The 24,828-nt window shown below is 46.2% G+C and overlaps 1 protein-coding gene across 7 annotated transcripts in view; it reads left to right on the top strand.

Annotated features, from left to right (window-relative positions):
• mybpc1 (myosin binding protein C1) overlaps positions 1–24,828 on the top strand; it is a 134,430-nt gene that overhangs the window by 75,356 nt on the left and 34,246 nt on the right. For all 7 annotated transcript variants that reach the window (XM_078219537.1, XM_078219536.1, XM_078219533.1 and 4 more), the window contains 10 exons: positions 1,101–1,205; positions 2,658–2,846; positions 5,205–5,339; positions 8,725–8,892; positions 9,750–9,838; positions 10,952–11,147; positions 14,692–14,831; positions 17,191–17,350; positions 20,571–20,707; positions 21,751–21,937. In XM_078219537.1, the coding sequence (XP_078075663.1) occupies positions 1,101–1,205; positions 2,658–2,846; positions 5,205–5,339; positions 8,725–8,892; positions 9,750–9,838; positions 10,952–11,147; positions 14,692–14,831; positions 17,191–17,350; positions 20,571–20,707; positions 21,751–21,937 (1,506 nt within the window). The remainder of the gene's footprint in view (positions 1–1,100; positions 1,206–2,657; positions 2,847–5,204; positions 5,340–8,724; positions 8,893–9,749; positions 9,839–10,951; positions 11,148–14,691; positions 14,832–17,190; positions 17,351–20,570; positions 20,708–21,750; positions 21,938–24,828) is intronic.

Here is a 24,828-nt window from a genome sequence, read left to right as displayed (position 1 = left end):
ACCATCTCATCACCAATTGTGACCCATAAGTGGGCAGCTAATGCCCACTTAAGGGCCCATCCCACCACTGTTGGCATTAGCCCAAAACCACCATGTCGGGTGTACAACAGACAAAACCTTTTGGGGTTGTGTGTGGAATCCTGGGTGGGGTGCGAGAGATTAGTTGAGCAGCGGGGGGGAGGGCCTGATTGACAGAACTGGCATCAAGAAAGGGGGGGGGGGGCAGAGGCTCATTGAGAGCTGGGGTCTACCCTTGCTGTGCCAACCCCTTACCCCACGGCCCTTACCATACAGCCCTTCTCCCACCATCGCTCACCTCTGACCTATCTGCTCTGATCTTAGGTAGCGTGTTGGTGGCATACCGACAGCAAGGACCCCCTCCTCGCTGGCACTCCGTTCAATTAAACTGAGGGCCCCTCAGCAGCCGGGACCTTCTGCCCTGGGGTCCTTGATTCTGGAACAGGGCCCACCACTGGCCTGTCAAGTGCCTGAGTGGCACATGATGCAGCGAGACTCACGCCATGCTTCTCACTGGCTCTGTAGCTGGCAGCCCAAGACCCGCATCGCACATAAGATTCTGCCCATTGTGCCCGGTGTGTGGGAACATTCAGGGCAGAATTCTTCGGCCATGCTGGTCCAAAAGCAGGAAATTCCCACCTGACCACCAATGGTGTTTCACAATCTCCGCAACCCGCCCGCTAAAATTCCAGTGGTGGGCAGGATGGGAGAATTCCGGCCTCAATGTCCTGACGATAAATCCAGTACATTGTATACTTCTTCACCCAGAGGGTGGTGAACGTATGGAATTCACTGCCACAGAATGTAGTTGAGGCCAAATCATTGTGAGATTTCAAGAAGAAATTAGATATAGCTCTTGGGGCTAAAGAGATCAAGGGATTTGGGGGGGGAGGGGGGGATCAGGATATTGAATTTGATGATCAGAGGTGATCATAATGAATGGCGGAGCAGGCTCAAAGGGCTGAATGGCCTACTCCTGCTTCTAGTTTCTATGTTTCTATGTATGTGAACAGGGTCACCCTGTAAATGGCTGTTGGTGACAGTATGGCACTAATACTGGATCTGTCTGCCTTTTGCAATAGATATCCCAGATGCACCTGCCCCGCCGATAGTTACTGAAGTTGGAGGTGACTGGTGTTCAATGACGTGGAATCCTCCCAACTACGATGGAAGCTCCCCAATTCTCGGTAACTCAGGAGCCCGAGACACGGTTGGAAACTCGGAATGAAATGAAAATACACAGCCAGTTGCTCAATATCGGGAATGAAAGTAGAAAGCTGAGTTTGTATAGCGTCTTTCCAGGCTTCAGGCTGCCCCAAAGTGCCTTATAGCCAATGAAATATTCCCTGAAGTATATTCACTCATTCAGAAAGTGCAGCAGACATATTTCCATATACTGCGGATGTTATAATGAGCAGAAGATGTGTTTGAGATCTAAAAACTGGCTGCTTTAAGAATGTACATAATTCACTGTAAAGTGCTTGGGAATGTCCTGAGCTGTAAATTGTAAGAATGGAATATAATAACAAGGAAGTCTTGCTAAAACTCTTCAAGGCATTGGTTGGACTGCACCTGGAATACTGTGAACAGTTTTGGGCCCCTTAGCTAAGGAGGCAGCCCAGAGAAGGTTCACTAGGTTGATCCCAGATATGGAGGGATTTTTTGATGAGGAGAGGTTGAGTAGGTTGGGACTGAATTCATTGGAGTTTAGAAGAATGAGAGACGACCTTATTGAGATATATCGGATTCTTGGGGGGTCTGACAGGGTCGATGCTGAGAGATTGTTTCTCAATGTGGGAAAGTCTAGGACCAGAGGGCATCATCTCAGAGTGAGGGGGTCGCCCCATTTAAAGCAGAGATGAGGAGGAATTTCTTCTCTCAGAGGGGAGTGAATCTGTGGAATTATTTCCACAGAGGGCTGTAGAGGCTGGGTCATTGAGTATGTTCAAGGCTGAAATATACAGAGTTTTAATCAGTCAGGAAATGAAGAGTTATGGGGGTCAGGCAGGAAAGTGAAGTTAAGGATTATCACATCAGGGGAACCACGGTGCACAGTGGTTAGCACTGCTGCCTCACAGCGCCAGGGACCCGGGTTCGATTCCGGCTTCGGGTCACTGTCTGTGTGGAGTTTGCACATTCTCCCTGTGTCTGCGTGGGTTTCCTCTGGGTGCTCCGGTTTCCTCCAAAGATGTGCAGGTTAGGTGGATTGGCCATGCTAAATTGCCCCTTAGTGTCAGGGGATTAGCAGGGTAAATTCGTGGGGATAGGGCCTGGGTGGGATTGTTGTTGGTGCAGACTCGATGGGCTGAATGGCCTCCTTCTGCACTGTAGGGATTCGATGACTCTATTCTATTCTAGATCAGTCATGGTCTCATTGAATGGCGGAGCAGACTCGATGGGCCGAATGGCTTACTTCTCCTCCTACGTCTTATGGTTTATTGTTTTTCTTTCAATCTGAGTGAAGACCTTCTGCTCTCTGTCTCAATAATTTCTCACATGATTTCAAGAAATTTACAGGAGCTGCACTTTTATATGGATGTGGGGGTGTGTTAATGGGGCTGTGTGAGAGGGACAGGGTTCTGTTAATCAGTTGCTGCTATTTGATGATGTACTCGGGTGCCATTCTCCCTTATATTCAGGTTACGTCATTGAGAGAAAAAAGAAGCAAAGCTCTCGATGGATGCGACTCAACTTTGACCTATGCAAAGAAATGACCTTTGAACCCAAGAACATGATTGAAGGGATTCCCTATGAAGTCCGTGTGTTCGCCGTCAATGCCATTGGAATGTCTAAACCCAGTGAGCCGTCAAAGGCATTCGTTCCCCTTGGTAAGATTCCATAAAATTTGGTGTTCAGGCTTTATTTTTGTTGTTTCCAAGATCCAGGTGATGTTGGCAAAGACGGAATTTATATTCTCCTTCTCTAGTTGTCCCAGAGAAAGAAACGGTGGGTTTTCTCCTGCACGTCTCGTGGTGATGGGACTCTGAGTGGTAGGCAGGGAGTTTTAGGGAATTTATTCAGGAGCAATGAAGGAACAGTGATAAATGTGAAAGTCAGAATGGTGTGCGACTCCTGTTGAAGCCTCCAGGTTCTGGTGTTCTTGCTGCTCCTGCTGCCCTGTCCATCTAGCTGGTAGAGGTTGTGAGTTTGGAAGGGAGCCTTGGTGAGCTTTGCAGTGGTGCACTCTGCTGCCACTGTGCACCAGAGATGCTAAACTGCTCTGTGCTGGCTGGTGTTGCCCATTGTGAGCGTTCCATCAGGTTACAAGTTGAGTCTTTGGAGATGGTGGAGAGGCTTTGAGGGGTTCAAAGTGAATCAGTTGTCACGGATTACCCAATTCCTCCTCTGGTCTTTTCTTTTATTCATTCGTGGGACATGGGCGTCGCTGGCTGGCCAGCATTTATTGCCCATCCCTAGTTGCCTCGAGGGCAGTTGAGAGTCAACCACATTGCTGTGGCTGTGGAGTCACATGTAGGCCAGACCGGGTAAGGACGGCAGATTTCCTTCCCTCAAGGGCATCATTGAACCAGATGGGTTTTTCCGACAATCAACAATGGTTTCATGGTCATCAGTAGATTCTTAATTCCAGAATTTTTTTATTGAATTCAAATTCCACCATTCGACGGGATTCAAACCAAGGTCCCCAGAACATTAGCTGAGTTTCTGGATTAATGGTCGAGCGATAATACCACTCGGCCATTGCCTCCCCAGGTAAGAATTGGATAAGATACATCAATAAGATTCAGTTTCTAGTCGATGATAACCCAAAATATATTGACGGGAGTTGGGGAGGGGTTTCAACAAGGAGCAGATCAAGGTAGAGATTTCTCTTGTTCGAGGTGGTCATTATGTGGCATTTGTATACCAACCCGAACTTGGATGTTATCCACATCCTGCTGAGATCTTCCAGCATTTTCGGTTTTCAGATTCCAGCATCTGCAGTATTTTGCTTTTATCTTAATGAACAGAGTTTGATCTCAGGTGGGTAGAGGTGGGGGTGGGGGTGAGGGTGAGGGTGGGGGGGGGGAATGTACCTCCATCTCAGAAGCCCCCTCTGAATGGGGGCACCTTACCATTAAGGCCCAGTGATCTCTGGACCCCCCTCCTCCTCCATCACCAGCTTACCCCCGGAAACACCAATCACCCCCTTCACGACCCTCCAGATTTTCTCTACCCTTCCCGCCAGGACTCCCGACAGTTACTTTTTTCTCTGGTTCCTGGGACTTCGACTCAGGACGCTTGTTGCAGTGCCTCTTCCGGCCACTGCAGCACTGTTCCAATCAGACTGGCCAGCAGCTCTCCAAGGCCGGACCTTCTCCCAAGTCGGGGGCGGATGACCCACTTTTTGCCGATCAACACTTGCTGAAACGTAAAAAGGCAGCGGTGCATTCAGTTGGCAAAGGTGATTCTTTAGATGGCAGAATTCAAGCTCCCACCATCTTAAACATTCAGAGCAATGAAATCATGGAATGATGGAGGGGCAGTGGTTAGTGAAGCAGCTGAAGAATTCTGGGTTGAAGACGCTTCCCTGAGTGATGTACTAAGGCCATGACGATCGATCTCCAACAATCTCAGCCATCTTCCTTGGTGTCGGGTATGATTCCAGCTATGGGAGTGTTCTTGCTTTGAACTCCATCGACCTCAGACTCCTCTGTCCCTGATTTGGTTGCATCCGGAACATCTACACTCACCACTCCCTGGGCATCAGCTGTTTTGTCCATATCCGGGTCAAAGCTGTGGAGTGTTTTGGAGCCAGGCGGCTCAAATTGAACCTCAAATAAGCATCGATGAGCAGGGTACTTGTGATTGGGGTGTTTTGGATGTCACTATTGGCGACTCCTTCACTGAATTTACAGATAAGGGGGCAGCTGATAGGAATTGACAGAGTTAGATTGATCCTGTTCTTTATGGATTGGTGTCACCTGGATAATTCTCCATGTTGTCAGGTAGATGCCATGGCCATACCTGTTCTATGTCTTGTGCCAGTTTTGAAAAGCTACGCACAGATCTCCAATTCACCAGTTTTCTGACACTGAGCATGAATTTTGGAACAAAAGTTGGCAATCGTTTGCACTGATATCATTTGTAAAAAGGCAGTTCCTCAAATCTCTCTCCTCATTTTCTGTGATGATTTTATGTTGCTAAAACCTCATTGCTGGGAATTATCCTGTGCTTCTTTTCTCCAGCACCAACCAGTGAACCCACGCTCCTCGCTTGCGATGGGGTGACGGACACTTCCGTATCACTCAAGTGGCGGCCTCCTGAACGTATTGGAGCAGCAGGGCTAGACGGCTATCGCATCGAGTACTGCCTTGAAGGAAGTAAGCCCCATCTTTTCCAGAGATACTCCAAGGAGAACAGGGCATTCTCTGATAAATAACGCATCTCCGAATTGTTAGACAAAATTAGACCATGGTCAATCTGGTTTACCTTCTACTATACTAGTGGTCACATGGTACAATGGGGTTATTGACCAATCACAGTGATCAATCTCTATCAATGAATCAGTGACAGATCCACACTCCCTCCACTGAAAGAGAGATTTGATAGTTCCAAAGTTCCTCCCAGACACACTTTACTCAGTCAACATCATGGGCTGGATTTTCCAGCCCTCCCCACTGCTGGAATCTTGCAGTCCTGCTGAGGTTAACCCTTGACCCTGACCCATCAGGACACCAAGGAGAAGTCCATTGGCTCTTAAAAATAATTCCATCTACTCCACTTGAGAGGGAAGATAGGGTTTCAGTTGAATGTTTCATCTGAAGGACTACACTGGAGTGTTATCCAAGTTTCTGTGGCCAATTCTCTGGAGTGGGTCTTGAAAGTCAACCTTCTAATTCGGGGCTTGCCAATTGATTGATATTTTATCAGTATGTCTCAGTGACAATTGTCTTGATTGGGTCTAATTAGCCAGCAATTAGCTGGTTAAGATTGCTAAATGTTAGCCAAGTAGTGAATGACTAGTGATTAACTAGTGTTACAATCCCAGTTGATGTTATAACCGGATGGGAAAATCCCAGAATGGAACCTTGGCTCAAAAGACCGTAACTTTCACTTTATTTTTAATAAGAACATGGAGGAACAGCGCAGAGTTACAGAACCTCTAATTAGTTTTAACAACAAGAAAAAAAAACATTTATTAAACATAAAAAAATTGGATAAGGATACAATACTCCTTTACTCCCCCTTAGTTTAACAGTTACACACAGGTTTTAAGATTAACATGGATTACAAATGATGTGGAGATGCTGGCGTTGGACTGGGGTAGGTAAGAAGTCTCACAACACCAGGTTAAAGACCAACAGGTTTATTTGATAGCACGAGCTTTTGGAGCACTGCTCCTCATCAGGTGAGTGCTCAGAGTAGCGCTCCGAAAGCTCGTGCTACCAAATAAACCTGTAGGAATTTAACCTGGTGTTGTGAGACTTCTTACCATGGATTACAATGTACATTTTAAGATACAATGGTCTCATTAACACAAAGTCCCTTTTAAGCACACAAGATGATTGTGGTCAAATACACACACTCCGCTCTGAACCCAAGTTAGTGACTGTGGATTTCTCCTCAGATGATTGTCAAATGACAGTTTCCAAACATCTTTCCTAAAAATACGCTCTAAAATCTTCTCTCACAATAATGCATTCCCTCAACAGTTTGCATTCTGAGATCCAATCCAGGTTTTCCAAATGTCTCTTTTAAGCAAAGCTTCCACTCCACTTTTAACAGTGAATCCAGTCCAGGTTTCACACCAGCCCCTTTATGGTTTTCTTGTTTTGACTGTTATACAAAGTGTTCATGATTGCTTTAATTCCCAGGCTCTGGGAAAATGGCATCAAATGTTTGATTTACCTCTGAAGTCTGCTGTCCCATTTTAAATCTGGTTACTGCAATTGTCTCACGAACTCAGATCACTTGATTTACTCTTTAATCGATTCTCCTGAACAATCCTTGATCTCTGTTCTCTTAGCTTCGGTTGTCTCAAGATATTTTCTCTGTCTCAATTTCCTAGTTATCTGGACTGTAGCTGGTTCTTTTGATCATCTACCACTTTGCGTCTCCCTTGTTCTGTCCAGTCTTTCTTCTGGCAGAGCTGAGAGATGTTCACTCCCTGGTGTTCTGTCTCCAACTGCAATATATCCAGCTGAAACTAAAACTTAAAAGATTTCCTACCGTACAAGGACTTCCAGTTGCTAAGCAACTACTGCTACTACTATTCATTCCTCGTGCCGTAACCCTCTCTAAGCATAACAGAAACACAGTTGTAATTGAAACCAACCCCAATACATACAAACACCTTTGTCCAGCATGAATCTAACTATAGGTTTACTCTTGCAGGTACAGAAACATTAAATTAAACACACTTAAAAATTATAACTTATTTCTAATGTTGACCAAAATAAGTACAAATCCCTTTAAACTACCTTTGTTTTCTTAACAACGATAAGACTAATTCACTGTTCAGTGTCAGTGCAGAGGAGCCACATTCTCAGAGTTCACAAACTGTCATCAAGGCCTCAGACAGGAAGGTGTAGAAGATCACGTAGCTTTATTTGAAGATAATGTGTGGAAGTTCATTGGCGTAACATTATTCCTATAACCAACCACGTCAAAGCTGAAGCAACTGCCTGCTCATCTTCCAGCTGTTTGTGGGATCTTGCTATGCACAAAATTGCTGTCATATTTACCTACATCAAAGCAGCTGAGAATAATCTCACTGTAGGTGAAGAACTTTGTTTTTGCCAGCCAGTCTTCCCGCTTAGGATCCTAACCACATAGAATTAAAACCTTCTCAGAGGAACAGGAGGGGGCCAATCAGCCCCTCAGGCATGTTCTATCATTCATTTACACCATGACTGATCTGCAGCTTCACTCCATTTACTCTCCCAGTTTCTATGTCTCATAACCCTCGACAAAAGTCTATCTACCTTAGTTTTGAAACTGACTCTAATTTTGTCCTGGCATTTATTTATCTCTAATTTTATTCTGTCGCCTTATTCTTATTTTGAATAAATCAAATAACCAATTATCTGCCCCCTCACCCTGGATTTGTGCCATCAAAGGAAATAGTTTATCTCTATCTACCTCGATCATAATGAATGGTGGAGCAGGCTCGAAGGGCTGAATGGCCTCCTCCTGCTCCTGGTTTCTATGTTTCGATGTTTACCCCCATGAACTCCTTTAATCTTTTGTTTTTTCCCAAGTTGGCGCCAGTGCGAGGCAACTTCTTGTGAGCTGTGCCCAGCATACCTTCTAATTCTACCTCCTACTCTCGGTCTATGCTTCTAAAACTTCACTCTAACTCTTTTAAACTTTCTCATTAAGTTGATCTTTCTCTACACCCTGGCTATGACTGTAATGCTACATTCTGCACTCTCTCCTTTCCTTCTCTATGAACGGTATGCTTTGTCTGTATAGCACGCAAGAAACAATACTTTTCACTGTATACTAATACATGTGACAATAATAAATCAAATCAAATCTTAAACAGTTCAATTAATCATTACTTCTGTACTCATGGGGAGCCTGCGCTGTGCAAACTGGCTGTAATATTTAACTCTCTGAGCACGCTATATTCCTGGTGAATCTGTGCTGCACTCTCCCCGCAGCCAGTACATCCTTCCTGACATGAGGTTGCTCAATTTATTTAATCAGTTTTTATTCTGCCGAACAGAGATTTATTTTTCTATTTTTTTGTTTCAAACACAGCAAACGAGTGGATTCAGTCCAACACTGAGCTGACCGATAAAACCAAATACACAATCAATGGCCTCCCAACCGGGGAGAAAATCTACGTGAGGGTGAAGGCGGTGAATGTGGCTGGGGAAAGCGCCCCCATCTGTATGACAACAGCCATTCTCATCAAAGAGGTTGTGGGTGAGCAGCTCTTTCTGTCTGTCAGTCAATCAGCGACCTTTAGCTAAGCTTGGGGCCAATGCCAAGGGTGAACCCAACCTCCAATGAGGAGGAGATTCCATGAAACAAGTGAGGCTTCCTGGGCTGGGGGAACCTGACCAGTATCTTTTGGTGTCGCCGTGGCTGTTGGAGGTGTGTGAACCAGCAGCCACTGAGCATGGAAGGGGATGATCATGCTATATGTTGCACATCTCTGAGAGTGTATTTAGATGTCCGCATATGTACATTTATGTGAATTTTTCTCATTTTCCAAGAGTGTTTGTGTATGTCTGTCTTCATGCATGTGTTGTGCCTGTGTGTTCGTGTTTGCTTTTGTGTTTTGTGTGTGTGCCTGTAGGCACAGTGGTTAGCACTGCTGCCTCACAGTGTCAGGGATCCGGGTTCAATTCGGGTGACTGTGCGGAGTTTGCACGTTCACCCCGTGTCTGCGTGGATTTCCTCCGGGTGCTCCGGTTTCCTCCCACAGTCCAAAGATGTGCGGGTTAGGTGCATTGGCCGTGGTAAGTGTGCAGGTTAGGCCTGGGTAAGATGCACTTTCGGAGACTTAGTGCAGACTCAATGGGCCAAATGGCCTCCTTTTGCATTTTAGGGATTCTATAGTGTGTGCATGTGTACATGAATGTGTGTGGGTGTCCGCGTGTGTGTGTGTGTGCATGTGTGTGTATGTGTGCGCGTGCGTGTGCGTATGTGCATGTGTGTGTGCATGTATGCATGTGTGCATGTGTGTGCACGTGTGTGTGTGGTGTGTGTGCGTGTGTTCCTCACACACACAGATGTTATTATAAGTTGCTAATTTCTCGATCATTGATCTGTTTCAGTACCCCCAAAGATCCGTCTCCCACGGCAGTTGAAACAAACTTACATTCGCAAAGTTGGCGAGTCGCTCAATCTCATGATTCCTTTCCAGGTAGGGAATGATATCCCTGGTGATTGATTTGATTTATTGTTGTCAAGTGTATTGGGATATAGTGAAAAGTATTGTTTCTTGCACGCTATACAAACAAAGCATACCATTCATAGAGTACATAGGGGAGAAGAAAAGGAGAGAGTGCAGAATGTAGTGTTACAGTCATAGCTAGGGTGTCGAGAAAGATCAACTTAATGCAAGGTAAGTCTATTCAACAGTCTGATGGATGGCAGCAGGGAAGAAACTGTTCTTGAGTTGGGTGATACGTGACCTCAGACTTGTGTATCTTTTTCCCGATGGAAGAAGGTGGAAGAGAGAATGTCCAGGTGCGTGGAGTCCTTGATTATGTTGCTGCTTTGCCAAGGCAGCGGGAAGTGTAGACAGAATCAATGGATAGGAGGCTGGTTGGCGTGATGGATTGGGCTTCATTCATGACCTTTTGTAGTTCCTTGCAGTCTTGGGCAGAGCAGGTGCCATACCAAGCTGTGATACAACCAGAAAGAATGCTTTCTATGGTGCATCTGTAAACGTTGCTGAGAATGGTAGCTGACAGGCCAAATTTCCTTGGCCGCCTGAGAGGTGCTGTTTGGAGGAGAGTAGGGGAGTTCTCCCCAGTATCTTGGGTAAGATGTTCCCTGTCAGCTGCACAAGTGCACATCTGCATGTCAAATTGAAAGTTAACCGTGTGGGCAACCGGCTGCATGCAACCAAAGTCTTCTTTAAGATGCAACTGCGCAATAATCTTAAAGTTCCACACAGTCCAACAAATAAACTGCACACAGGGAAGGGAAAACTGAGAGAATTTTAGCCCTGGCTAAAATTTATCCGTCAGCCAATATCACGGGAAACAGATATCTAGTTATTGCTGTTTATGGGATCTTGCTGAGTGTAGATTGGCAGCCAAGTTTCCTGCATGACAACATTGTAGACATACTTCATGAACTGCGAAGAGCTGGCCCTGAGCTTTGAAAAGCCCCAAGTTCCTGCTTTTTGTGTTATAACCTTCCAGCAGTCACATTGCGCAGGAGCTGATCCTACCCATCGCTGTCCAATGGTTGATGAATCAGGGTTGGATAATGCATCGTTATTACCATTAACCTTTCTCTTTACCAGGGCAAACCTAGGCCAAAGGTCATCTGGACAAAGGATGGAGAACCTTTGGATTCAAATACAGTCAACATTCGCAACACTGACACTGACACAGTGCTGTTCATTCGCAAGACGGAACGCAAACACTCGGGCAACTATGAGCTGACAGTCCAGGTGGACAAGATTCAGGACAAAGCCACAATAGTCATTCAAATCGTTGGTACGTTCACTGTGAGTCAGAGCAAGGCACAGCCAGGCAAACCTGTGATTTTTCTGATCAATGGAAAAGAATTGGCAGGGTTGTGTCGAAGTGATTGAGTTTGGGGTCAAGCAATATTAATGCTACCGGAAGCTCATGTCGTGGTTTCTCTGAGCCTCTTGTGGCCCAATATTCAGTGCATTGCTGCTCCAGCCTTTGCTTTAGTGGGAACCATTGCTGCTTCCCAATCAGAAGCCCCCAGCTTGCTTCTCTCCTGATGGGACCACGCTGATGCTGGGGGCGATTCCCCCAAAACAATTCAAATTGTCGAATTTGTTTAAAAACTGGAGTAAATTCCGTTGGTTTTTTCAGCAGGATTTTCCAAATGAATTTCCCACACTCTGCACACTGCCGAGTGCACAAGCGTGATTCATGTGAAAAATCAGTGGACGGGGCCTATTCCCGCTGGAGAGGCCGGCAGCGTAGCGCTGAGCGGGCCATTGCGTATGTGCCAATCTCTCAGCGCCGCAATCGGCGCATACGCAATAGCCCCACACTGCCGGCCTCCCGATCACTGGCCAGCTTGATCGCAGGCCAGCGCCACGACCCTCACATCACTGCCCCTCTGAACCCCCCCCCCCCCCACGCCCCAATCACTGGCCTCCAGGATGTGCCTGGGCCAGTCTCGACCACCCCCTCCCCTGGCCTGTCTCTATTTCCCCAGCACACACCACCGGTAGCCCTGACCCCAACACTGGCAGGCCAACCCCTCTCCCCTCATCCCAATGGCCAACCCCAATCGCTGGCCTCCCTCCCTCTGTCACTGCCGAGTGCAGAGTGGCAGCAGAAACCCCCACGCCCACCGATCACCTGCCCCCCCCCTCCCCCCCCAAGAGGCCCTGCTCCCTTGGCACTGCCCTATGCCTGGTGGACAATGCTAAGGTGCCCCCTGGGCATTGGCACTTTGCCCTTTGGGCAGTGCTAGGGGGCCAAGCTGGCAATGCCAAGCTGGCAATGCCTCCCTTACTCCCAACTCTCTGGGGGGCCTTCAATGGCCCCCCCTTCATTCCAGTAGGATCAGGCTGCCAGCTCCCCACAAGTGGGGAGCTATTGTAAACCTCACTGGAGTGAACCACTCCTGGCGGGGGTGGAGACTATAACGGGCCTGGGACTGAAGTCTCCCGGCCCACTAATTATATGTAAAATAGATTCAAATTAGGATTTAAATAAATTATGCAACTCTACGTCGATTTCTGGCGTGGAGCTGACGTCACCGGAAATCCAGCTGTCGGAGACTCGCGGAAGCCCTAGTGCCCAATGGGAACCCACTAAATGGCCTCCACTAGAGTTTCCCGGCCGCTGCGCAGTGTGCTGGGAGAATTGACCCCATTATCTGCGAGGGTGTCCCAAATTGAAACATTGGTTCGTGTTGGTGTATAGTTGCTTTTGGAATGTGTGAGGACTCACGTGAAACTCCCAGTGAGAATAACCAGCCCAGTCATTGTGTAACAATTACTAAAGACTATTTATTAAATTAAAGAAGAGACAGAGGGTGGTGGTAGACAGTTGTTTTTCAAACTGGAGGCCCATGGCCAGTGGTGTGCCTCAACGATCAGTGCTGGATCCACTGTTATTTGTCATTTATATTAATGATTTGGATGAGAATATAAGAGGCATGGTTAGTAAGTTTGCAGATGACACCAAGATTGGTGGCATAGTGGACAGTGAAGAAGGTTATCTCAGATTGCAATGGGATCTTGATCAATTGGGCCAGTGGGCTGACGAATGGCAGATGGAGTTTAATTTAGACAAATGCGAGGTGATGCATTTTGGTAGATTGAACCAGGGCAGGACTTACTCAGTTAATGGTAGGACACTGGGGAGAGTTACAGAACAAAGAGATCTCAGGGTACATGTTCATAGCTCCTTGAAAGTGGAGTCACAGGTGGACAGAGTGGTGAAGAAGGCATTCGGCATGCTTGGTTTCATCGGTCAGAACATTGAATACAGGAGTTGGGACGTCTTGTTGAAGTTGTACAAGACATTGGCAAGGCCACACTTGGAATACTGTGTACAGTTCTGATCACCCTATTATAGAAAAGATATTATTAAACTAGAAAGAGTGCAGAAAAGATTTACTAGAATGCTACCAAGACTTAATGGTTTGAGTTATCAGGAGAGACTGGATAGACTGGAACTTTTTTCTCTGGAGCGTAGGAGGCTGAGAGGTGATCTTATAGAGGTCTATAAAATAATGAGGGGCACAGATCAGCTAGATAGACAATATCTTTTCCCAAAGGTAGGGGAGTCTAAAACTAGAGGGCACAGGTTTAAGGTGAGAGGGGAGAGACACAAAAGTGTCCAGAGGGGCAATTTTTTCACACAGAGGGTGGTGAGTGTCTGGAACAAGCTGCCAGAGGTAGTAGTAGAGGCGGGTACAATTTTGTCTTTTAAAAAGCATTTAGATAGTTACATGGGTAAGATGGGTATAGAGGGATATGGGCCAAATGCAGGCCATTAGGATTAGCTTAGGGGTTTAAAAAAAAGGGCAGCATGGACAAGTTGGGCCGAAGGGCCTGTTTCCATGCTGTATACCTCTATGACTCTATGACTCTAATTAAGTAGCACTAAGCACACAGTGTGTATGGAAATTACCCCTTGTTCCAAAATATATGGTGGGTGAGTGGAATCGGCTGACGTCGGTGGTGGTGGAGGCAAACTCGTTGGGGTCTTTTAAGAGACTTCTGGATGAGTACATGGGATTTAATGGGATTGAGGGCTATAGATAGGCCTAGAAGTGGGGATGTGATCGGCGCAACTTGTGGGCCGAAGGGCCTGTTTGTGCTGTGACTTTCTATGTTCTATGTTCTATATCTACAATCCCTAAATTCCTTCCCAAACAACATGCAAATTAGGTAAATCTGTAAGTCAAAGCCAGCTTGTAGTTACCCCACAATACAAGGCAGAGGATCGGGTCTGGGAAACATCTTTTCCTGGTCTAGTGAAGATATTTAAACTGCCTTTATGAAGGTTTCTGCATTGTTTGGGCTCTAAGAACCAGAGGATCCTTACAGTGCAGAAAGACGCCTCTCCAAATGAGCATCCTACCCAGACCCTTCCTCCGCCTTATCCCCGTAACCCCACGTATTTACCATGGCTAATCCATCTAATCCACACTAAGGGGCAAGGGTAATTCGACATAACATGGGCAACAGATGCTGGCCTTCCCAATGATCCCCAGTTCCTGTGAATGAATAATAAGAATATAGGGTGGGAACCCGGCTTGAGATGGATATAGGCTTTATCTTAGATCACTGATGGCAGATAGCCTATGTCTCGGAGATCCGATGCCAGAAGTTAGAGGAAATCTCCAGGGTGGAAAAGCGTGCTTATCATTTAGTGAATTGTATTCTGATGTTTATTAGTGGCTGTGACAATGGATAAGAATCACAGCTGAAGGGAGGCAGGAGAATGGGGAAATTCTGGCAGAGATAAAACTACAAGTGGGAAATGTGTGATTACCAAAACAGAAGAGAAAAGGTTATATTTAGTGATTTTTCCACAGAGAAACCTGGTCCACCAATGGTTGTGAAAATTGTCGAGGTTTGGGACACTAATGTAGCTTTGGAATGGTCACTACCAAAGGATAATGGGAATGCTGCCATTACAGGATACACAATTCAAAAAGCTGATAAAAAGACCATGGTAAGTGTGAAATGAGAGCTAACTCTCTCTGCCTCTCACTCTGTCTCTTTCGCTGTCACTCTCACTCTGTCTCTCTCTGACTTTCTATCTATTCCTCTCTGTTTCTCTTTCTTTCTCTCTTTCTGTCATACTCTGTCACTCTCTCAGTAACTCTCTCCCTCTATGTCTCTCTCTCGCTGTCACTCTGTCTCTCAGTAACTCTCTCTCTGTCCCTCTCTCTGTCTCTCTCTCTCTCTCCATCACTCTCTCTTTGTCACTTTCTCTCTGTCATTCAATCTGTAAGTGTCTCTCTGTCTCTGTCTCTGTCTCTCTGTCTCTGTCTCTCTCTGTCTCTGTCTCTGTCTCTGTCCCCCTCTCTCTCTCTCTCTCTGTCTCTCCATCATTCTCTCTTTGTCACTCTCTCTCTCTTTCTGTCATTCAATCTGTAACTGCCTCTCTCTGTCTCTCTCCCTCTGTCTCTGTCTCTCTCTGTCTCTCTCTCTCTTTCTCTCTGTCACTCTCTCTTTGCCACTCTCTCTCGATCATTTACATCAGGTCATCGCATTGTTACTTTGAATTGGTTATAGTTTTGTTTTTGATTACATTATACAGTTTCATTGTCTTGCGTGCTTTAGCTTTTAATCATATTCTGGACATCTCCAGTCTACCTGTTTACAATAGCAAAACGTTGTGTTTGTCAAACTGATTTCAATGAGATGTTAATAGTTCCCATTTCCCAGATACTTGATTAGTTTTTCAGAGGCACAATGGTTCCTCTCGACCTTTTGGAGCCTTGCTAAGTGATATCAATTCTGTTATGGTTGCTGTAACCTTGGAACAAGCCCACTTGGGGTGTGACTGTTTTAGTGCCATCTGAGATGTATTTATTTGTATTTTGTCCTGTCTGCATGCAGTGAGTGTGGATACTACAGTGCGGTCTGTTTAACCCTTTCCATCCACTCCTCTCCTGCTTCAACCCACACTCCCTGGGCTTTCCCTACTGCAGTTCATTCATTCCCTATTACAGATGTCAAACTCTTTGAGAGAATGTGTACGAGATTCACTACAATGGTTTCAGTGAATGTGGAGAGATTGGAGAAGCTGAGATTGTTCTCCTCAGAGCAAAGAGGATTAAGGAGAAATTTAACGGAGGCAACCAAAATTATAAAGTGTTTTGACAAAGTAGATAAAGTAAAGTTTATTTATTAGTGTCACATGTAAGGCTTACATTAACACTGCAATGAAGTTACTGTGAAAATCCCCTAGTCGCCACATTCTGGTGCCTGTTTTGGTACTCTGAGGGGGGAATTTAGTACGGTCAATGTACCTAACCAGCACGTCTTTCGGACTGTGGGAGGAAGCTGGAGCACCCGGAGGAAACCCACGCAGACATGAGGAGAACGTGCAGACTCCACACAGACAGTGACTCAAGCCAGGAATCGAACCTGGGTCCCTGGCGCTGTGAGGCAGCAGCGCTAACCACTGTGCCACCATTCCGTGATGGAGAGAAACTGGCCAAGATTCTCCCATCTCCCCCGCCGGGGGAATCATAGCGGGTGAGATGGAAAATTCAGCAGACAGTTTAAAGATCCATTGAGCTCAGATGGGAATTTCCAGTCTTGGGACGTGCGCGGGCAGCCAGAGAATCCCGCCCACTGTTTCCAGTACCAAGAGGGTCGGCAACCAGGGGACGTGGGTTAAAATATTGCCAGATATATACAGGGCAAATGAGAAAGAAAATGACCCGGCAATTATAATAATCTGGAATATGCCGAATGAAAAGGAAACAGATTCAATGGTAACTTTCGAAAGGGAATTGGATGAATGTTGCAATGAGGAATAAAAGTCAATGGGGATAGAACCATACTGGGATTAATTGGACAGATCTTGCAAAGAGCCAGCATAGGCATGATGGATCGAATGGTCTGCTTTAATGCTGCACCATTCTATGATTCTAGACTGGTATCTGTAAGCTGAGCCCTGTTTTGGCACGTCCTTCAACATGAAGGTTTACTGGGTCCAGAGCATTACAGCTGGGTTCGATTCCCAGTTTGGGTCACTGTCTGTGTGGAGTTTGCACGTTCTCCCCGTCTGCCTAGATTTCCTCGTGGTGTTCCGGTTTCCTCCCACACTCCAAAGATGTGTGGGTTAGTTGGATTGGCCATGCTAAATTGTCCCTTAGTGTCCTGGGATGTGTAGGTTAGAAGGATTAGCTGGTTAAATGTGTGGGGTTGTGGGGATAGGGCTTGGGGTGGGATTATTGTTGGTGCAGACTCGATGGGCCGACTGGCCTCCTTCTGCACTGTCGGGATTCTATGATTCTATGACAGACAAGCCAACACCGTGTTTCATTGTTGTGATAATTCCTTTCCCTCTCTAGGATTGGTTCACAGTGATCGAACACTACCACAGAACCAACTGCGTCATATCCGACCTCATCATCGGAAACGAGTATTACTTCCGAGTCTATTCCGAGAATATGTGTGGACTGAGTGACGACGGCACAGTAACAAAGAACAGCGCCCTGATTCAGAAGGAGGGTCTGTTTCAATGCTCTCGTGCAGTGATTTATTTCCTAATCATTTTGTTAAAGGGATTGCTCTGGGCATGAAGATTTTACCCCTCCCAAATCCCTGGCCCATCCAGAGAGGTTCTCTTTTGGGAAAAGCAGTTCGCAAAAGCTACCCAGAGTCTGGGAGAGACGATAATTGCCTTTTATTAATCAACCGCTTGACAGATAGAATTTCCCATCATAATCATTTGTCCATTCTATATTTACATTGACAAATCACCAATCTCACTTATTATTAAGTCTCTACACAAGTTGCAACATAGGGACAGTAGGACATCCCAGGCCATCGCTGGAGGATTTCCTCAGGGTAGTGTCCGGGGCCCATCTTCAGCTGCTTCATCAATGTATTTCCTTGTTTATTGATTGATTGTCACAAGTAGGCTTACATTAACACTGCAATGAAGTTACTGTGAAAATCCCTTGGTCGCCACACACCAGAGCCTGTTCGGGTACACTGAGGGAGAATTTAGCACGGCCAATGCACCCTAACCAGCACGTCTTTCAGACTGTGGGAGGAAATCGGAGCACCCAGGGGAAACCCACGCAGATACGGGGAGACCGTGCAGGCTCCGCACAGACAGTGACCCAAACCGGGAATCGAACCCGAGTCCCTGGTGCTGTGAAGCAGCAGTGCTAACCACTGTGCCACCGTGCTTTCCGACATAATGTCAGAAATGGGGATCTTTGCAGATGATTGCACAATGTTCAGCACCATTCACAACTCCTCAAATACTGAAGCAGTCCATGTTCAAATGCAACAAGTCGTGGATAATATCCAGGCTTGGGCTGACAAGTAATCTTCACATAGAAACATAGAAGATAGGAGCAGGAGGAGGCCATTTGGCCCTTCGAGCCTGCTCCGCCATTCATTACGTGCATGGCTGATCATCCAGCTCAGTAGCCTAATCCTGCTTTTTCCCCATAACCTTTGATCCCGTTCACCCCAAGTGTTTTACCATCAGTGAATCCATATCTTGGGTTTACCATTGAGTGGAAACTGAACTGGGCTAGCCATATAAATACTGTGGCCAGAAGAGCAGGTCTGAGGCTGGGAATTCTGCAGAAAGTAACTCACCTTCTGACCTCCCAAAGCCTGTCCCCTGTCTACAAGGTACAAGTCAGGAGTGTGATGGAATACTCCACACTTGCCTGGATGGGTGGCAGCTCCAACAACACTCAAGAAGCTCGACACCATCTAGGACAAAGTGGCCTTTAATTGCCACCCCATCCGCCACCTTGAACATTGATGCCATCATTACTGGCACACAGTGGCAGCCGTGTGTACCATCTACAAGATTCACCAAGATGCAGCACCTCACCAAGGTTCCTTTGACATCACCCCACCCCCAAACCCACAACCTCAACTAGAAGGAGAAGGGCAGCAGATACATGGGAACACCATCAACCAGAGCAGTGGTTCCCAACCAGCGTGCCATGGCAAAATAGTGTGCCGTGCAGACCCCCCAAGTGTGTCACGAAAAAAGACGCAAATCAGCAAAAAATAGTTTCTCTCTGCCTACACTCATGGGTCCCTTTCTTATTTTAAACACCGATTAGATCACCCCTTAACCTTTTGAATGCAAGAGAAATCTAACCATCTTTATGCACGCTGTCCTCATAATTTCACCTCTTTATCCCTGATATCATTCAGGTGAACCTGTATGGCACTCCCTCCAGGGCCAGTATACCCTCATACTGTCCAATGCCCGAAGCTGATCACTTCAGATGGGATCTAACCACTTGATTCTGGTGAATCTTTACTTTGGTAACCCAGTGTTGTGCCAAAGTGTAAAAACCCACATGCCATCACATGAGGAACACCGATTTGCAAATATTTCTGCTCACTAAGCTTTGTCATTTGGATGTTGCGGAGTATCTTATTGTTGTATAATGTTACTTACTATGGCTTGGTAACCATTGCCATGGTACCTTTCTTCAGGCCCAACTGCCTAAATGTACATCCATGTGCCGGTTAAATTAGACGCAGAGGATTGCATATCTGACCCTAACACTCAATATCCCAAAAGCCTCCAGATTGGACCATTTCTCAAGGCTGTTATCTCCTTTTCCTCCCTCTCCAAACACCTCCAAAATGTGCTGCCCTTTCAGTCCTGTTCCCCCATTAACCCCTTGCGCTCACTAACCTACATTAGTCCTCAGTCTGGCAACACCCCAAATGGTTAAAATTCACATCCTTGTTTTCAGGTAACTCCACACCCGCTCCCTATCTCTGGAACCTGCTCCAGCCCTCAACTCTCTGGGATCTCTGCGCTCCTCCATATCTGGTCCCTTGCACATCCCCGATTCCCATCACTCCACCATTAGCCGCCGTGCCTTCAGCTGCCTGGATCTTAGAACCTTAGTTAGGCCACATTTGGAATATAGTGTTCAATTCTGGTCGCCACACTACCAGAAGGATGTGGAGGCTTTGGAGAGGGTACAGACAAGATTTACCAGGATGTTGCCTGGTATGGAGGGCATTAGCTATGAGGAGAGGTTGGAGAAACTTGGTTTGTTCTCACTGGAACGACGGAGGTTGAGGGGCGACCTGATAGAAGTCTACAAGATTATGAGGGGCATGGACAGAGTGGATAGTCAAAAGCTTTTTCCCAGGGTGGAAGAGTCAATTACTAGGGGGCATAGGTTTAAGGTGCGAGGGGCAAGGTTTAAAGGAGATGTACGAGGCAGGTTTTTTACACAGAGGGTGGTGGGTGCCTGGAACCCACTGCCAGGGGAGGTAGTGGAAACAGATATGATAGTGACTTTTAAGGGGAGTCTGGACAAATACATGAATAGGATGGGAATAGAGGGATATGGTTCCCAGAAGGGTCGGGGGTTTTACTTCAGACAGGCAGCATGGTCGGTGCAGGCTTGGAGGGCCGAAGGGCCTGTTCCTGTGCTGTAATGTTCTTTGTTCTTTGTATCCTGAGCTCTGGAACTCCCTTCCTGAACCTCTCCAGATCTCCACCTCTCTTTTCCTTCCTTAAGACTCTCCTTATAACCTACCTTTTTGACCAAGCTTTTGGTCAGAGCTCCTTTTGAGGTCCAGTGTCAAATTTCCGTTTGAACGTTGCTCCTGTGAAGGGTATAGAGATGCGATGTAAATGCCAGTTGTTGCTGTAATGTCACTGAACTTTGACCCTGAGCTCCGATGGGTGTCATGTTGTAATTGCTGTTCTCTCTTGTAGGTTTGGCATTAAAACCGCCCAAGTACAATGACTTTGATTTTCAGGAGGTGCCAAAGTTTACACATCCTCTCATCAACACTGTCGCTGTGGCTGGATACAATGCGACCTTGAACTGCAGTGTCAGGGGCAATCCCAAGGTACTGACACAATCTTTTCACACTGAAAAAATCCCTTTGATGTTATATTGTTCTAACTATTATTGGGCAATATAATTCATCTTTGCTTAATAGTAATCGTGTTTTCAGCCTTTCCTTGCAACAATTTTGACTGTTTGCAAAAGCTTCCTGCATTTGAATATTCTCAATAATTTGTTTAATTTATTCATGGGATGAGAACGTCACTGGCTGGGCCAGCATTTATTGCCCATCCCTAACTGCCCTGGCTTGCGAGGCCATTTCAGAGGACATTTTTAAGAGTGGGTGGGTCTGGAGTCACATTTAGGCCAGACCAGGTAAGAACAGTGGATTTCCTTCCCTAAAGGACATCAGGGAACCAGATGGGTTTTTACAATAATCGACACTGGTTTCAAGGTCATCGTTAGACTTGTAATTCCAGATATTTATTGAATTCAAATTTCAGCATCTGCCATGGTGGGATTTGAACCCGGGTCCCCAAAGAATTACCCTGGGTCCCTGGATTACTAGTCCAATGACAATGCCGCAACACCACCATCTCACATTGATTCATTACAAAGTCCTTACTCGACCAGGCTCACTGTGAGATGAGGACCACCTCCCCAGTACCCTGGGGCCAATATCACAGAGAAATACAACTGGGCCCAGATCTAACATTGAAACTGACAGTAAGACAGTAAGGGTGGCACGGTGGCCCAGTGGTTAGCATTGCTGCCTCACAGCACCAGGGACCTGGGTTCAATTCTGGCTTTGGGTGACTGTCTGTGTGGAATTCTCCCCGTATCTGCATGAGTTTCCTCCGGGTGCTCAGATTTCCTCCCACATTCCAAAGATGTGCAGGTTACGTGGATTGGTCATGCTAAATTGCTCCTTGGCGTCCAAAGAAGTGTAGGTTAGGGGGACTAGCGGGGTAAATACATGGGGTTACAGGGATAGGGCCTGAGTAAGATACTCTGTTGGCGAGTCAGTGCAGATTTGCCAAACGGGACTCCTGCACTGTTGGGATTCTAAGTGCTTTACACTTCATTCTATCTTTCCCAATTTAGCCTACAATATGTTGGATGAAGAACAGGATGATCATCGACAAGGACCCACGATATCGGATGTTCTCCAACCAAGGAGTCTGTACTCTGGAAATTCGCAAACCCAGTCCGTATGATGGTGGGCTGTACAGTTGTAAAGCAGTTAATGCTCTGGGTGAGGACGAGGTGGAGTGTAAAATGGAAGTCAAAGGTAAGGTCATCAGGGCACCAGCTTGGACACTGGCTGCCTTGAAGAAAATTAAATTATTTTGCCTACCTTTTACCTTTCACAGTGTGAAGTTACAATTGGGTGATATTAGCAAATGGCAGGCAGGGTAGCTGTACAAAATGTTGCTCCAATGGGGAGCATGGCTTAGAGGGAACTCCCCTTTAATGGCCTTCTCCATTCTGCATCGTTCTGTCCACTATTTTAAACCAGGTGGTCCCTGAACCTTTTTAAACCTGTCAGCAGCAGCACCAGTTTAGCCAGCACCCGAACATCGTCTAATTCCTTCAATCATGCTGCTCTTAGATCATCACTACTCGTTTTGACTTGTAAGCTAAAATAAGCATGACCTCCACATTGTTGTAATCCTTTCCAGTGGCATATGTGGACTTCAGTCATCCAAAAGATTTCACAGAATCTTAAAACAGCCGGTGACTGAATCATTGACTGGATAAAGAATCATTCCAGAAGATAAAGAAGTCACTGCAGACGACTTGAGACTTTGATGTGCCGGGTGTTACAGGATGGTGGAAATTTATTTATTTTTATTTATTTATTTGTGTCACAAGTAGGCTCACAGTGCCAGGGACCCAGGTTCGATTCCCAGCTTAGGTCACCATCTGTGTGGAGTCTGCACGTTCTCCCTGTGTCTGCGTGGGTTTCCTCCAGGTGCTCCAGTTTCCTCCCACAGTCCGAAAGACATGCTGGTTAGGTGCATTGGCCATGCTAAATTCTCCCTCAGTGTACCCGAACAGACCAAAGAGTCTACAGTCCAAAGATGTGCGGGTTAGGTTAATTGGCCATGGTAAAATTGTCCCTTAGTGTCCTGAGATGCGTAGGTTAGAAAATTAGTGGGTAAAATATGGAGGGATGAGGGGGTAGGGCCTGGGTGGGATTGTGGTCGGTGCAGACTCGATGGGCCAGGTGGCCTCTTTCTGTACTGTAGGGTTTCTATAATTTACACTGCAATGAAGTTACTGTGAAAATCCCTTAGTCGCCACACTCCAGCGCCTGTTCGGGTACACTGAGGGAGAATTTAGCACGGCCGATGCGCCCTAATCAGCACATCTTTAGGACTGTGGGAGGAAACCGGAGCACCTGGAGGAAACCCACGCAGACACGGGGAGAACATGCAGACTCCACACAGATAGTGACCTAAGCTGGGAATCGAACCTGGGTCCCTGGCACTGTGAGGCAGCAGTGCCACCCTGCCGTCCGTGAGGCTGAGGGGATCAGGTGAAGATTTCAGAACTGGGATTGATAGATTTTTGTAGACTCCGAGTTGTGGAACCAAAGCAGATCAAAGAAGTTGGGATGCATTTCAGCCAGAATCAAATTCAATGGCGGAGGTAACTTGAGGTGTTCATTCCTCGACGTAACATTTCATGTCCCCTTTTTACATCCGCGACAACTTTCCAAGTAAAATTAGGTAACTTTCACCTCAGTCAGCCCAATCTGTGCCAATTCGAGGCAATGCTGTCTATTTGGAACTGGGAGGCTCTAAACAGCTGGGTTATTTTAAGATTGGATTTTGCAAATTAAGCTTGCAGAATTAATGTTTCTGCCAAACACCGACCCCCGACTTTTTAATAATTTCATGGGATGTGGATGTCACTGACAGGGCCACCCTTTGCTGCCCTTGAACTGAGTGTCTCGCTCGGCCGTTTCAAAGGGGCAGTTAGGAGTCACCCACATTGCTGTGGGGCTGGAGTCACATGTATGCCAGACCGGGTAAGGACGGCAGATTTCCTTCCCTAAAGGACATTAGTGAACCAGATGGGTTTTTCCGATAATCAATGCTGATTTTTATCATAATCACAATTCCTGAGACTAACTTTTCAATTCCAGATTTAATTAATCAAATCAAACAGCTGCCGTGATGGGATTTGAAGCCCTGTCCCAGAACATTAGCCTGGGTCTCTGCATTACTAGTCCAGTGGCATTCCCGATATGCCACCATTACCCTCTGGTACCCATGAGTATCTGGAACTCAAATTCACAAAAATCTCTCCTTTAATTTCACAACTTTAATAACCGTGATTTTGAATTGAAGAAATTGCTGCAGACACGGTCACTCTGCTATGAGATTGTGGGAGGAAGCAGCAACTTTTAAAAATAAGGTCAATGTTACAGTGTGTACCTGCTTTAATGTTACAGTGTGTACCTGCTTCAATGTTACAGTGTGTACCTGCTTCAATGTTACAGTGTGTACCTGCTCCAATGTTACAGTGCGTACCTGCTTCAATGTTACAGTGTGTACCTGCTTCAATGTTACAGTGTGTACCTGCATCAATGTTACAATGTGTACCTGCTTCAATGTTACAGTGTGTACCTGCTCCAATGTTACAGTGTGTACCTGCTTCAATGTAACAGTGTGTACCTGCTTCAATGTTACAGTGTGTACCTGCTCCAATGTTACAGTGCGTACCTGCTTCAATGTTACAGTGTGCACCTGCTCCAATGTTACAATGTGTACATGCTTCAATGTTACAGTGCGTACCTGCTTCAATGTTACAGTGTGTACCTGCTTCAATGTTACAGTGCGTACCTGCTTCAATGTTACAATGCGTACCTGCTTCAATGTTACAGTGTGTACCTGCTTCAATGTTACGATGCGTACCTGCTTCAATGTTACAGTGTGTACCTGCTTCAATGTTACAATGCGTACATGCTTCAATGTTACAGTGTGTGCCTGCTTCAATGTTACAGTGTGTACCTGCTTCAATGTTACAGTGCGTACCTGCTTCAATGTTACAATGCGTACCTGCTTCAATGTTACAGTGTGTACCTGCTTCAATGTTACAATGCGTCCCTGCTTCAATGTTACAGTGTGTACCTGCTTCAATGTTACAATGTGTACCTGCTTCAATGTTACA

Source organism: Mustelus asterias, chromosome 9 (genome assembly GCF_964213995.1).
Source record: "Mustelus asterias chromosome 9, sMusAst1.hap1.1, whole genome shotgun sequence".
NCBI lineage: Eukaryota > Metazoa > Chordata > Chondrichthyes > Carcharhiniformes > Triakidae > Mustelus > Mustelus asterias.
This window is presented reverse-complemented; position numbering and strand designations above follow the sequence as displayed.